Here is a 16,251-nt window from a genome sequence, read left to right as displayed (position 1 = left end):
AGATGATCTTCAAGGGTAACTGCATCAGAGGAGATGTGTCTGGAGCTCACAAAGATTCACGTTTGACAGATTCCAAATCAGCAAGGAAAACACAGCTGTATTCAAACAGCGGGTGCTTCTGTCCTTCGGAGCTTACCTCTGAAAACATGCAGAACGGGTCTGCTTTTGTCCCCATACCAAGGAAGCTTATAGATTTCACTTGGTATCAAAAGGAAAGCACATCCCACATCAGTGTCTCTGCTTTTGTGTATGTTAAACAGAATGGGTGGCAGAATATGGCTCAGCCAGCAAGGACATCTGAAGAACATTAGATCCATGGACTACTAACACAGCTCTTGATGATCTTAGAGGTATTTTCCCAACCTTAATGACTCTATGATTAGAGGAATCCCATTGTCATAAGGACACGCTGTTCCAACCTTCACCAGGGAATAATTTTCCATGCACTAAATCTTGCCTATCAGTCTGAAAAATGATTCAGATGATGCTAATTGAGGGTAAAGCCAGAAGTAGCTCAGGTGATCTTATGATCAACAGCATGCAGAAGACCTGCTTTGAACTTGGTCATTAAAGTCAGTGAAAACAGTAAGTATGGATGATGCTAGTATAGGCCAGTTGAAAACACAGCTTTAATTTAATATCTGAAGTGAAACACTTTCTGCATTTTTAAACTCAGATCTCCTACAGCTCCATACCCATTTTCAAATGATGCATTTCCTGACATCTGGAGTCAGTCAGATGCACGAAGCAGAGCCATAAGATTGACTGACTGACTTCTCCAGGACTATATTGAGGGGATGTTTTCCTTGGGGGATTACAGCAAAACTGAGGCATGTATTCTAACACTTGCATGGGATTATTAGCTTTATTAAAAATGGAAAGTATAGTTTAAGGTTGAATCTCAGAGCCAAGAGAGATGTGAAAACATCTAGGACTGACTTTTCAATCAGTAGCTCTTTCCCCACCTCAAACATCCTTCTGTGGATTTGGGACAGTAATGTGAGCAACATGGTATGTTGTCACAGCTCTCATGCTACTACATGAATTGCCAAAGAAAAGCTGAGCTATCGATCCAGTGGTAAATTGCTGTCAAAATAACTACGTCTGTTACAGCAAATGAGTAGTTCTAATCATTTTACTTGATGAATGCAAAAGACTGACAACACTCAAAGCACCACTATTGACCTGCTGTCTTTTTCCTAGCTTGCATGAAGTTCTTGATCTTTGCTGGCCTTGCCAAATTAGAGTTACCCATTAAGGTACAGCACTGGAAAAGTTCTGTTGAAAATAAACAACGACTTGTGTTGGTGAGTAACTCATCAACTATGCAGCAGCCTGATTCTGATTGCCTGGCAGAGAAACACACACATTTTGTACAGTATCTGATAAAAGATCTATAATGCGCTAACACAAACCTATCATGTAGCACCTGTGACTAACAGATTGTGATATCAAAGTCTTGATGCCTAAGTGCTTCTGTAAACGCATTAAACTTTTAGTGGCAGGAACTGTAGACTGCCAGTGACAAGGAGCTGATATGGTATTTCAGTACAAGTTGATAAGTGTTATTGCTTTTAGAAGAGAAGAAAAAAATTACATTCTTGAAAACCACTGGGCAGCTTGTGTTTTGATGGGATACTGTAATGCAGAGAGCAGGGATAAGGGAACACATGGACTCTATGAAAGTAATTTAAGAAAAGCTCTGCATTCTACGGTACCTGAGTTCCTTGTAGTAGGCTCCCATTGTATGTTCGGCTTCAGGCAACTACCTGTTCACTTGAAACCAGCTTTTTAGGAGGCAGCATGCACATGGGGCCATGGTTAATTCCATGTACAAGTAACAGAAGCATAGAAGGTAGCACAGGCCCAAACCAGCTGTGCTTCTTAGTCGTGGATGTTGGAAGACTACGAGTGGGGAGAAACGTGGGAAGCTATAAAGCCTTAAAGATGAGAAGAAGCATGGGTCTGAATGGGAACAGGGAAATGGGGTGAACAGGAGCAGAAGACCGAGTCACAGTAGACAGTCTTACAAAGGTCAGAAGTTCTTCAGAGAAAATGAACAGCGGAAGTTTGCATGAACTGGGAAGCAACAGTTTCTGTCTGCCATATCTGCAGCTCACAGCATCTCTTTAGCTTAACAGCACAAATGAGCCTGACAAAATTCTCTCTGCTGAAGACTAAAATGTTCTGGCCACCAGAGAAACATGATCTGTTTCTGACCTCCCATTCGAACAGCCAAACCATGCCGTGGGCTGGAGGTTTGTCTGGTTGCGCAATGTTCCCACAGTCTTAAGATATTAAGTTCAGTGGAGGAAAAAATGGCACTGGTGCCTGCTGATAGAAGTGTTAAGGTACGTAATGAAGCTGCTGCACAAGGCAGGTCCAACCTTAATGGCTGTGTGAGTGTGCTGCCTGACTTTTCTTCACACACTGAGAACTGGAGGGCAAGACAATGTCACATCTGGGAAATACTGAGTAAATATAATTGGCAGGGATCCTGGATGTAGACCTCTTCTGGTCTAAGGAAAAGAGACGTTTCCTTGATTTTGTCTTTCTTAAATAGGTCTGTGCGTATCCAAAGAGTTCAGCTTAGGGAAACTAATAAAGATCACGAAATTCCAGAGTCTAGTTACAATGCAGTGAAAACTGCCCACTCCAGCAAGTCACTGAAAAGTAGTGCCAGAAAATTATTTGATATTGAATGCTCCAGGTCTGAAGTTGAATGCTTTCCCAGTAAAAAGGGATTATTTTTCTATTCCTTATTTTGTATAATACATGGTTCTCATGTTTTTCATCATAGTTTCTACAGTCAGTCCCTTGAATCATTGGCAGTAATGCAACAGAATCATTGGAAACCTCTGTGTGCTCTGAGTTAGTGTGTGGCATCCAGTCTTTTGATGAGCCTACAGACCTTTTGCCTGAGGACAGATCAGATGCACTCTGCATCACTGATGCTGGGACATACCATACCTATTTTATCTTCTAGGAGGTGCCAGGCAACAACTGTGTTTAGGACCTAAAGAACGCATAAAGAACACAATCTAGGATCTCCATTATACCACTTTCTCTGGCATTTCCAAGATATAATTCTGAACAGACTCTGCAAACAAACTCTTGTGGTCAGCTGATATCTGCCTGAATGAGCCTTTCTGATGTAAGGCATAAGTAAAAGTTTCTTAGTAAACATGGAGAAGAATTTTTCTTGCGTGCTGAGAATTTGCTAAGAAGAAAGCTGTTGCCAGATTTAAGAAAAGAGTTATTGAAGCAAGAGTTTGGACCGGCTGCCTGCGTGTGATTGTTCCACAGCCAGCAATGAGAAGAGACACAGTACCATTAAAGTTAGGGGCGCTGCCACTTCAAGAGAAATAGGATCTCAGTTCTTCATCTACATAGAAATTGCTCAGAGATTATTTTCAGGCAGTCCCATAGATGGTGACATGAGAATAAGCAGCACTAGTCTGAGTGGTGTAGGGAGCAATCATGAGGCTGACTTTAATAGCCTTTTTACTACCAAAGATGTGTTCAGCAGTCTAACAGGGAGCTCTCTAGCTTTCTGCAGGTTCATATAATATTATCAACTTCATGAGCCCCTAAATATGTCTTTCATTCAGTCATGCAGTGCAAGTGTGATCTACTAATTCTTTAAGGTTTTTGCACTGAAAGTCTCATTTGCACTGAAAGTCTCATGAGGTTTTCAAAGTAAAGACACAGAAGAGCCTAGCACAGAGTGACCAGCAGCAGAACAGCTGGGGCAGAGCTGGGGCAAAGTAAAGTGGATGATCGTGGGAGGTTTGCCAGCCTTCCAGTGGAAGAAGGACCACAGAGCTCTATCCATTTTGCAGATGGACGTAGCACTGTAAATTGGTCAAGGGAGCAACTAAAGCAGAGCTAATTGTCTCTTCAGATATCTCAAGAAGCACAAGGAGGACCAACACATACCTTTCCTGGCATTGCTGTCCTCCAATCTAAGTTGTGGAAGTACAAGTACCAGGAAGACCTAACTAAAGAAACTAAAAGGATACTCTGAATTTGCCTCTTAAGTATTTTTTTTCCATGCCATGCTGTAGAAATACAATGGAAGTAAAATTGGCAAATACCATCCATTTCTTACGTTACAAAATGACTGACAGAGCACAATGTGAACATTACTTCTGGGCTGAATCGAGTGACTGCATTAAAAAAGTTGTGAAAGTTGAATACTCATATACATTAAACTCCATCTTTTCTTAGTATGGAATTAAAAACCTTATACCTGTAATTATGGCTTACCCCTATTACAAGCAGAGTTGCCACGGAACTGAACACGGGCCAGCTTTGTACAGGAGTTCAAAACCAGCCTGGTGCTGCCTTATTTTCTTACTAACATCATCTTTATCCTCTCTTGCCCTTCTTCTCAGTTTACAAGAGTTATGTACTGAAAGTGCTGAGATAAAGTAATGGTAAGGAGGATACTGCAAAAGGTATTTGAAAAGCAGAAGTAATTTACTACATGTCTGCTTTGTTTTACTTCCTAAGCCTTCCTGTTGTGAAAGGGAATTCATCTTTTCTGGCAGACTCCAGCCTTTTTAGGCCTGAGAGCTCCCCAGGAGCTTTCGAGTGCAGGTAAATGGATGCAAGACTCAAGGAGTACAGTACAAGGAACATGGAATTAATATTGGGTTGTGCTTTGGCTGTCACATCTGACGTGCAAAGAGAGTGCTATATCCTTGCTTGCAAGAAGTATCTAGACATAAAAAACGTGAGGCTGAGTCTTCTGCTCATTACTAAGGTCTGAAAAGCCAGGAATGGAAGAGTCATACTGCTGGTGGTGAAGCATGTAGTATCTACACCCAGTACAGTCTCCATGCAAGACAGATGTCAGAGTGCCCCAAGGCCCAGGGCCCCCAGGAAGGACTGTGGATGGACAATAGGTGCAGCCTGTATTCTGCACGCAGCAGAGACCCTAAGAGTAGGCACAGGGGAAACCTCCACTGCCTAATCTAAATAGCACACAGAGTGGTTTTGTCCTCTTCTGTTCTCCTGCCAGTTTGCACATATGTTCTGAGTATACAGCCTGCCCTCCAAAGACCACTTACAGGGGCAATCACAGGGAAGCAAAGCAGGAAGAAAGTATCCAAAAAGGGAATTTGTTCAAGAGAAAAAAACGGAGACAGATGTAGAGCGACTAGTCATGGCTGGCGGTAAATAACCCTCTGCCTGGACTGTTCTCTTTCTCTAAGACGAGTCTACATATTCCATTTTGTATTTCCTTTCTAAGAAGTCAAATCTTTATTTTCCTGGATTTTTTTTTCTTTCTTTCCCCTATACACTTTTCCCTTTCTGTATGGTCTCAAATTACCTTCTTGTTTTCCCTTTCTCTTCTGCAGTGTGCTCCCTTTCCAGTGTGACATTTCTCCACTTTCCCTGTACTGTCCCAGGCAACACCTTCCACTACAACCCTCCCATGGTCTCTGTGCCATGAACACCTCCCTCTGTTTCTACACATGCATAAGCACATGGGTGCTTCACACCTGTTCCTGCATTCAAGTCCCCAGTTTTTCTCATGCGCCTGCCTCAGAACTAAGCAAATGCAACACACAGAGATGGAATATTCATCCTCTTGCTCCCATAAACCTGTCAAGGCATATAGGCCAAGAAGCTATTTCTGCATAAATCTAAATCTCCTGCAAGGAAGCAATCTACTCAGAGGCAATAAAGTCAAAGGATATATTATTATCTTTGGTGTGGATCCTATTGGGCTGGGAGGTTGGTTGCTGGCTCCCCTCTGAACTTTCCTTCCCAGCCAGAACAGCCATCCCACAGACAAGTCTAAGCTTCCTTTCCTCGGTTTGATTTCCTCCTCCCGTTGTTTGGCCGGTAACCCAAAGGACAGGCTTTAATCATGGAGTTTGGAAACCTGGCTTATGCTCCTCTGCCAGCACAGGATAAAACTTCAACCTCCCTTCTGAACCAGCATCATTCTCCACCATTGATACCTGCATTATCCCATGCAGCATAAAATGAACCACATGGAAGAAGCGCCAAGTCAAACAAAATGATGGCTTTTCTCTTTAAACTTCTACTGCCAGCTTCACTGAGAAAAATCCCAAACACTGAAGCTCAGAGGCTTTTGTATGTTAGAACTGTGCCATCATTTTGACTGTAGATTAAATAAATGGCAAGGTCTTTTTCTGGACAGGAGAGACCTGGGAAAGGATGGATCTAAAATAAACCCAGGCTCCAAAGCTCCCCTCTCAGGGAGAAAAGCTGCATCAAGCCACCAAGTAATAGGAGATGTTAACATCATTTGTACAGCTTTTAGATGACCAATATATTTTCTAGGCAGATGCCCCATTGAAGACTCATAAAACATTTTACACTTCTGGAGATAAAGCACCCATGTCAAACACAAAGGGCCAGATGTTAATATCAGACCCAAGTGTGATTCCTGAGGTAAGGCAGTGCACTGTGCACAGACCACAGCAGGATGTGTCCCTCAGCAGAGAGCACCTTGTGCCACTGATGTACCACTCTTGTCCTGGCATGGAAGGACACTTCAGTATTGCTTTGTCCTTCACCACTGATGAGCTGTGGCTCTCTAGGTAATCTCTCTGCTCATGCAGTGACCCCATTTTACAGAGAAGCTGAGGCAATGAATTCAGAGGACAGACTGCTGCAAAGCCACAGCAGAAGTCTTGGGGTGGGGCTGTGTAGATATAGCATAAAGATGATTTGAAAGTGCATCCCACACAAGCAGGATAAAGCTCTTTTTCTTCATAGCTGTGACAGTGATAGATGGCTGGATGAATCTGAGCTACATCTAGTTGGTACCTGGCTTGAGTCCCTGATGTTGCAAGGTGATTTTCTGCCATTTTACAGGCAAGACTAAGCAGAATCTGGTCTTTTTCTGTAGTAAGTGAGGAAGGTCATGAGGAAAGAAGAACCTTCTCTTCTCTGACTTTTTCTTGCCTTTCTAAGCACCTCAGGAAGTTTGATATGGGCAGTTGTGCTCCTTCATGATGGGCACCCAGTGATGCCAAGAGTGGCAGAGGTGCTTTGGAGGCACATGGCTCAGCAGCTCAGTGCCACCATCTAGTCAGGACATGGATGAGACAGAAGTAATGACCACATATGGGGAAACCCACCAGAAGTGACAGCAAAATTAATAGCCAACTTCTGGCTGTTGCACAAATGGAGAACATTTGTCATTAACAAAGAGTACCCCAAACTTTGGGGGGAGCTAGCTCCCAGCCTGACAGTGATGTAGAAGCAGTGACCCAGTCAGCTTTTAGCCATCTGTGTCTGCAGAGGAGGTTGTGATCTCTCCTTTTCAATGGGCACTGAGCTTTTGTTCATGTTTTTGCCGCTCCATGAGCAGACTGGCTTAGTACAAGGTGAAGCTCTGCCTTACATCATCTGGAGCCTGGAGCTGATGGAGGAAACAGCCCCTAGTGTCCTACTGAGCAGGATCTCTCACTGAAAACACCAGAGCCCTGGGGACGGTGGCAGCAAGGCAGTTACAGGGAGCCTGGCACTTGTCTGCCTGCAGGTCCACCCTCTCCTCCTGCCAAAGTGCCACATCTGCAGTCAATAAGGGCCCACAAGCTGGCTCCTCCTCATTAGAGGAGAGAGGGCAGCTGGCAGGGGATCCTCCAAGGGCTTCCAGGCACGGGAATCAGTCCCCTCCCAGTTTGGAATAGCCCAAATTTGGTGACTTTCTGGGCATGCTGTAAAGGACAGCTGTTTGACAGGGTCTCCAGAGAAAGCTGTGGGTATGCTTCCTACATGATGAAGGATATAGGTGGCTGGCCAAGTGCCCACAGAACTGATTTTAATGCTTTTCAGGTTGAATTTACTTTTCTGTGCTGTATAGTTCATTATACACAGTTCCCTGGACAAGCATGTGTTTTTTCTAAACAAACCAAAACCATAGTATTTTAAACCCAAACAAACAAGAAAGAAAGAAAGAAAAAAACCCCTCATGTTGCGAAAGATCCTTGGGGCTGTTCAGAGGGCCCTCTCAAGCACTGGGAGGCTGAAGATGAAAGCACTGCTTGCCTTCATCTAACAAATAAGGCTTCTGTTACTTTGTTGGCAATAAATACTTGATTACATAGCTGTAAGCAAAAGTGAGGCATTAACTTCACTTCTTCATGTAGCACTGACCCAGGAAAATATTTCCAATAGTATTAAGCACCCAGATGATCTCCAGATAAGTGATCAATGGACAGTTAAGTATATAACATAACCCAAAAGATGATCAACACAAGTTCACACACAAAACTTAACTGAGGAGAGGCAGAAGAGCTGCTTCCTACACCTCATGAAACATCACTCTCAGTGACATCTCTGTTTTGCTATGAAGCCTCCAATCACACTTCATAGTATTACAGATTAAGAAAACAACTCCTTCTTCAAGTCTCTTAAAAGGCATTATTAAGTGAGCTCAAGTGTTATATCATGCTTGAAAAGTCCTTCTACCTTATATAAGTTTAGGGATATTTATTTAAGCAGGATAACAGCAGGGCAGAGCCCTCACAGGTACTGGTTTTTGCTAAGCAATTGACACCACTATCCCAGAATTGAATCTGGATGTTTCGACAGAAAAACGATCGCCTGTCTTCTCTGCATTATTTAAATACTTCAGATATTTGGCCAAAACACAGCAGTGACACACTAACAGAAACATTCACAGCTGCAGCAGCAACGAAACCTCGACAATATTCTCTTTAGAGTGTAACTTCTCTCAGAAGAAGCGACAAGCTGTTTAGAACTGGTCACCTTTCTCTACAGTGTTCAGTGTATTCTGGTAACAAGACAGAGCAACTGGAGATGAAGTTCTCGGGCTCCTGAAAGCCATGGCTTACCTGGCTCCACTTCATGCCATCCACTTGACTGGCTGCCACTTCCTGGAGAGCGCCCTTGGCTTGTATAAAATGGCTCCTCACCAGGACTGTCCATCTCATCCTCCACAGATTTGAGACGTTTTGTAGAGCTGAGAAAGCAAAAACACGTCATAAGTTTTTTGTGTATGGAAAGGAACAAAAGCAATTCTGTTGAAATCTATCTTGCTAGCCCTGCTTCAGAGGAACTTGGTTATGGAAACTATAACAGATTTAGGTCCTGGAAAAGGGGAAGCACACCTATCCTGCCTGCCCAACCTCTCAGCACCCACTTGTTTCTGATTTGCTTCATTGCCAATGATTAAGCTTCAGTGAGATACAAAACAACTCTCACAGAGTAAATACTGAAGCCCTAAACACACCTGAGTTTAACTAGAAGATAGTTTAACACTTGAGCTTTTGCAGGAGGACATTCTTCAAAGCACAACAGGTAAATAAAAAGGCAAGAATTTAATTGATATTGTGCAGTTTTTGCAACCTGAATGAGCATGGTGACAGCACACAAGACTCATTTTAAGTGACAGGTTTTTCCACAGCTTTTTCTGAAAGACAAATTGTTTATCAGTCCAAATTTATATTTTCAACCTTTTAACCATAGCCATTAAATTAACCCAGATTTCACTCCCATAAGAAGTATAGGACAGCAAATGATGGAAGACTCCATTCTTGGTTCAATGTTCACACTTTCCTGCAAATGTAAGCATTTGAATGATAGAAGAATCCATTCCTGGTACAAACCCTCACGTTATCCTACAAGCATTTTATTCTGCAACTCTATGCCACCAAGCTTACAAAGCCTCTCCCTATCCCAAACAGTTACCTCTGGCCACTGTCAGCACTAAAGGCTTATACCTCCCTCTCCAAAGGCTCAGGAGACAGAAAAGTCCTTTCAATGTTCTCTGGTGGCCCCTGACTCACACTCTAGTAGTTCTGCAGGGAGAGGATCCTCAAGCCAAAGACACTCAGCTTGGCTCTATTTTCTATAATGAGTTGCACAGACTGCAAAGGGACGTTATGGAGAATTCTCTTCTAAGTACTTTTCCAAGGCTGGGTCAGCTTACTTTTTTCACCAAATCTGTATTCTATTAAGACTTAAGACATTCAAGAACAGACTCCTCTGTGTAGGGGGAACATATTTAATGGACATAAAATATTCCACTGCAGTTTCTATTGGTTTAAAGCTTGCGGGCTATCTGCAGCTCCCCACCCAAAGTTCTCTGCACAGGTAGGAGCTGGTGGGTATGCAAAATAAGTTTGTGAGAAACAGGAAGAATAAGTCTTGTGGTATGCATGGAATGCAGGTTTGGCCATTCTTTAATTTATAGAATTGTTATGTGTCAATAGGGGAAATTGTGTGCATGCAATATAATTACCACCTGATAATTCTGCTGAGTCTGTGTGTTTAAGGAATTTTTTTTTTTAACTCACTGGGAACAGCCTAGTGAGAGGAAAACAAACATATTACCAAGTTATTAACTACCCATACTGTTTATAATTAGCTCCTTATCAGTGGTAGCTATTTGCAGAAGAATAGAAGAGCAACAACTGAGCTCTTAAGTAACATTAATAACCTCACTTTTTTTGCTTCTGGAGTCACAAGCAAATCCTACCTGAGACGGGTGCTAATGATGAGCACTGTAGGGTATGCAAAAAGGAAAAAAAAAATAATGTGCATGCTAAGTGCAAGATGTAGAATGCTCTCCCCATCACTGCAAACTGTAAGAAGTTATTGCTAAGAGCCTCTCTTTAAAGAAATTTTGTTTTAAATAAAAACAACAGCTATATTCAAATTACAGAGACTTTCCACATGGGCACTTGCTTACTGCAAAGCTGGTGGCACTGCAGACTGAGATAAAAATGTAAAAGAACCCTGGGCTGAAGTTAGACTTTCTTGTCATGACTTTGAAATAAGTGGTCTATTTCGGCTTTAGAGGGAAAAAAAAATCAATCTTGTTCCTTAATAGTGTTCAAGACTATGAGAGTGAGCGGGCTTGTTTATAAATCTAATCTCATGGATGGTTAAAGGTAAAAAATAAAAAATATCCTTGTCTGATAGCTGGCATCTAAGCCAAAATCAAAATCAGACTGGGTAGTCATCTGAATTAACAATTCACTTTTCCAGAGGCTGAGTCACGAATTTCTGAATGCTACATGAAAACTAGAATGCATCATAGACCGGGGTCCTAAACCATGTTAGTTTCTCAGATAACACTTTTAACAGCAAAAAATGAATGTAAGTATATCTTAAGACTTTTCTGCTAAGACAAAGTGACACATTTCAATATGTTTCAAATTTCCTTCTGCCGCAAGCAAAAGAAACTCCACCAATTCCAGTGGAACCTCTCCTGATACACTGTGATGAAAGCCAGAAGTTACACAAATCAGTGCAGTTTTTCCTAGAAGCTTGTGCATATAAAAAGAACTTTACCAGCAATCCAGCTGAACATTCAGCTCTGTGAATCTGAAACAGCTCCACATCTTGAGGCCCCCAAACAGCTTGTCAAAGAATTTAATGGTTACTTTCCTAGATGAGTAATGATGCTGGTCTGGGTTTCCAAGTAACCTGGTAGTAGGCAGAGATTAAATTACCTGGTAGAGGATGTGCTAGGTAAAGACCTCCTCATTGCTCCTGGGCTCATGCTGTAGTATGAAGAACTTTCCAAATCTGAGAGGGAGAAATTAGGGCCTGTTCCTGCAGCTATTGGTGCTGTGGAAACAAAAGAGATTGCAGTCAGTAAGTCATGTAAATACAGCATGAATTGCTCTTCAAAATCACCTTCTTCTTCCTCAGGAGTGTGTTTAGTTTCACAATGAGAACAGGTGGGACATGGAAATTAGGATGTGCTAATGTTAACTGGCATTGCAATCAAGAAGATGCAGATTTTATCAAGAATACAATGTTCCATGACAAACTCCTCCTTACATTTCTCCAAAGCTATTGTCTTTTTTAAACCCAAATTAAACAATTATGGCAAGACTTCCTCTAAGCTCTGCTTTTCTATTAATATCACTCTAACATTTAATGAAACTTGTTGCTTTTGCTTTTAGGACAACATTACATCTCTTGGCATAGTTACAAATAGGCTGCCTCATCCCAGTAGTGTGTTTGGCATAATCTATAAGCAGTATAGGCAGGGAAATACACACCTCAGGACCTTTGGTACATACATGATGTACATCAACAAGCACAGAGGTTAGAAATACTCCTTGGAGAAAGCACAGAAGCAGATGAGAAACCTGAGTTCTCTTCTGGCTGTGAGCATCTGAGCTTTCCTCTGGCCTCTCCTCCACCTAAAGTAGAGCTAAAGACATCTGTGATATGACTCTCAAAAACTTTTATCCAGCAGTCAGCTCCCACTGCTGACCTCTTACTACCTTACCCAGCACCCAGGCTTTATTGTAATCTTTAATTTCCCTGTCCTAGAGCCTTGGTTCTACATTAAAACATGAATTCCTACATACTTTGAAGTTTGAAGGCACAAAGCTATGGACTCTATGTGCCATATTCTTGGAAGAGGCAAGGAATGGAGCAGATTAATGTTAAAGTCAACAGAAAACGCATTTCACAATAAACCCAAACCAAACCAAAAAAGCCTCTATAGGGCAAATGCTACCATATCCACTGGTGCTGTTCCAGTGCTATTTACAGGACAATGCAACTCTGGGAGCTGACAATTGCAGATCACGATTTTCTCTCACATTTCAGAGCCATCGGAAAAAGGGATGTACTCACACAATAAAATGCACAAGCTTGGCCTGGAACCTATTGTCTGAGAGTCCTGATTCACAGCAACAAAGGCAAAGCAGTCTCAATGCCACACAAGGATGCTGAGCCAAGTTTAATCTTTGGTCTGAGAATCTGGCCCATTTTCAAATGCGAAAAAATCTTTCACTCCAACGGGGCAGGAGTGAGGAAATGAAGACAGGATAGCTCCTATCACCCAGCTAACATGTCTGGGCTCAAACAGAGGCTTCTGGGAGTGCTGCCATTGACTGTAACGGGGCCAGTATTTCACCCCAAGTCTTAAGGAGCTCACAACGTCAGATTTGACAGAGGAATATTGTAGCTTTGCAGCTGCCTCATCATCCCCACAAGACAGTTGTTGTTTGGCAAGGATCTTTTAAGAATGTCATTGAGACAGAAAGGGAACAGCCTGGATAGCCACGGAGTTTGAAAAGCACGGGATGGAAAATACACAACGCCATTAAAACTTGAGAAAATCTGGCATGACCATTAACAGGAATGAAGTTGGGAAGTAATTTATGACAAGGACACTCAGACCTTTTGTTATCTTCTCTTAACTATCATAGGCTTCCTGCAGGCTGGGTATATGAGAGGGTGTGTTAACAGAAAGAACGAAAAATTAAGGAGAGTAACATTAACTCGTTTTATCAATTTGTGCTTTCTGCAACAGTCTCCTGACAGCAGCTACAAGGGGCTGTAAAACTGATGAATTTGCATGGAAAAAGAAACCAGTGTAAGTAATTTGTGTAAAAGGTAACACGGACATGGACTGCTATAATTTAGACACCCTGCAGATAGCAGACTGCTGCAGTGTGAGCAGTTATGGGTTAGAAAAATGACCACACTGCAGTCAGTCTGACTTGAATGGAAATCAATCATAAAGGTACTCGCTGCAGCATCTACTCCACAGTTCTCAGCAACTTCCTTGCCAAACAGATTTGTGCTCTGTAAACCCTTTGCTGATCAATTCCTCTGCATCCTCTACATACCAAAGCCTAACTTACAGGTTAAGCACACTATTTTCCAAGCAGGAACATAAAAAGGCAAGTACTAAATTAAAGCACCCTTTCTTTCTGAGGCACGAGGAATTTCCTAGCCACCGCAAGATTTATGAACCAGTTTTATTCCAAACAGATATGGAAGAAAAACTGGTATCTAGATAATGCTCTCTTCTTTCTCTTACTTCCCCTTGTTTATTGCTCTCTCCCCAGATCCTGGACATTTCCAGCCCTTGAACTGGCCCTGTAGGAGAATTAAATGTATCTCCAGAGCAGGGGTGGAGTAGGAACAACGTACTGCTAACACTGTGTAAACTCAGCACAAAGTAGAAAGGGTTTAATCATACAGTAATTTCCGCCTGGGTAGCTAACATGAAGAATGCTTTGTTTGCCACAGGCCAAACCACCTTGCCACAGTGAGGAGTCTGTTTGCAAGCCGAGGGTACAGGAATCAACCTCACCTCTAATATACACCAACAGATCTAAGAGCAGAGGTCAAAGTGACTGCCTGGCCTATGGCAGCGAGTACCTAAAAGACCTTGGCAGCCGTTCCACAGGAACCATGATCCTGCCACAACCAGCTCAAGGTCTCTGGCCCTGCAGGAACTGTGGCAAATGTTGCACAAGGCTAAGCTGCTCTGAAATCCCTCCTCTTGCCTGCCTGCCAGGCACATATTTGGTGCCTGTCTTCAGCAAAGGGTATTTGTACCTTCACTCACAGTTACCCCATTAACTATCATATAACACAGCAATGTGCCAACTTGCAGAGCCCACCCGGAGCCTGTTAGGAAGAGGTTAATGCTTTTCATCCTTGTGGTGGAAGGTTGCTTCCTCTTCCAGGCTGGAATTTGGTTGAGGCTCTGTGTGCTTTCCGTCTCTGCTTCAGCCTGGGCAAGCTGAGCCCCACCTCGCAGTTCCTGCGTGGGCTTTGGCTGCGGGGAGCTCGCTGCCTGGCTTCTGCCTCATCTCCTCACCTCACCCTGATGTTTTGCAGTACTGTGCTCCATGGGAAAAGGTACAGGGCAGCCAGCCCAGCCAGGAGGCATCTGATCCTGCTTCCAATGGCTTTTCACACTGCCTTTACAGCCTGTCCACCTCACTCAGGCTCAGGAAGCTGCTGAAAGGGAACACTTGCATTTATTTGCAGGATTCCCTGCAAAGGCTGCAGATCCAGAGAGTAAGCAAAGGGATCAAAGCGGTGCAGATGGTGGCAAAACTCTGTCTAAATTAAACATCTTCATTGCAGCACCTGATAATCCACCATGCAATCTCCCTACACCCCTGTTCTTACACCCAGGAACGTGCTCTGGCCCCACAAGCAGCAGTGGCGTGGTTGGCAAACTCCACTCCAGCACAGCTGGCTGTTACATGCTGCAGCCTGCAGAAACTCCAGGCAACAACATTAAACCCACGCCATTTCCCCTGCTAAGAAATGCTCTGCAGCAAAGTGACCTTCTGTTAGCTCAGGAACATCTCCCAAGCAGGAAAGGCTGTCAGAAGCTGCAGTTGCGAGTCAAAACAATAGTCTCCACCTACATGCCAGCATCAAGATGTCATCTGACCCAGGGCTCCGACCTGGCGAGGGGTGAGGAGGAAGGGCCCCTCTGCCCCTAACACCCAGCCCACTGATGTGCACAGGCTTTCTAAGCTCCCGGCTTGGCTGCTGGCATCACAGACAAAAAATATCCTTCTACAGATGGGACACATTTTGCTTGCTCTCAGGGGTTGCCCAAAGGGAGGAGGAAGAGGAGGGGGAGGAGGAGGAGGAGGAGGGGGGGGAGCATCTCTGCCTGAGCACCAGCACTGTGATACTGGTGGGAACACTGGGCAGCATCACCTCTACTGCCAGCCTGCTCCTTTCACTGCCAGCTTCTTAGCTCAGATCTTCACCCGAAACGTCAAGAAAAATAACAGAAAAAGTAACAAAAAGCCCTCTGACTTAACCCAATTGGAACATTTATTTTGAAAAATTTATTGAATTACAGAACAGGAAACCCACTAAATAAAACCAGCCAGGCTGGCATTTGTCTTCTTTGGAATACAGCTCTCTCTTTTAGTCCTGTTAGTATTTAGTTTCTCTTTTTCCCATTTTTAGGTATTTATTTTTATAAAGGGGCTGAGATGGTTACATGTGTAACACTGTGGCGAAGTGATAATGTGTTTAAGGTTAAATGCGAGATACATGACATTTGACTAATAAACTTTTTCCTGTGTTGTGACTCCATAAACAAAGGGAAACACACTGTGCTGCTGCTGCTGCCGGGAGGAAAGGGGAGCTGGGTGGCTTTTCTATTTTTTTTTTTTTTCTGCAAAGCTTTTGTTTCCTACAGACTGTATGGTTAGTTTCAAAGAGGTTCTGCCCAATACAACAGATATGAAATGTGTGATGTTCATTTTAAAATTACAAGTACAGCCTGCTATTGACCATCTAATTATGCTGAGTTCCATTTATAAACATAGCTAACCACTAAGTTTATAGAGACTTTTTGTGCTGCTTTAATAGGATATTGATCGAGAGCAAGGTTTGAGTGGACTGCCATTGAATTGTGTAATGGCATACAAAAGGCAAGGTCACGGCAACTGTTCACTCTATGCCTGCAGTCTATTTTTTATTATAATCCTTCTT

General features: G+C 43.0%; 1 protein-coding gene across 5 annotated transcripts in view; it reads right to left on the bottom strand.

Annotated features, from left to right (window-relative positions):
* Positions 1 to 16,251, bottom strand: part of NFIA (nuclear factor I A) — a 246,013-nt gene that overhangs the window by 64,097 nt on the left and 165,665 nt on the right. For all 5 annotated transcript variants that reach the window (XM_054384297.1, XM_054384299.1, XM_054384295.1 and 2 more), the window contains exons 5-6: positions 11,472 to 11,589; positions 8,847 to 8,974 (exon numbers count right to left, since the gene is read on the bottom strand). In XM_054384297.1, coding sequence (XP_054240272.1) covers positions 8,847 to 8,974; positions 11,472 to 11,589 — 246 coding nt within the window. The remainder of the gene's footprint in view (positions 1 to 8,846; positions 8,975 to 11,471; positions 11,590 to 16,251) is intronic.

The sequence above is a fragment of the Indicator indicator genome, chromosome 10 (genome assembly GCF_027791375.1).
Source record: "Indicator indicator isolate 239-I01 chromosome 10, UM_Iind_1.1, whole genome shotgun sequence".
Lineage (NCBI taxonomy): Eukaryota > Metazoa > Chordata > Aves > Piciformes > Indicatoridae > Indicator > Indicator indicator.
Note: the sequence above shows the minus strand (reverse complement) of the source record. Positions and strands in the feature narration are given on the sequence as shown.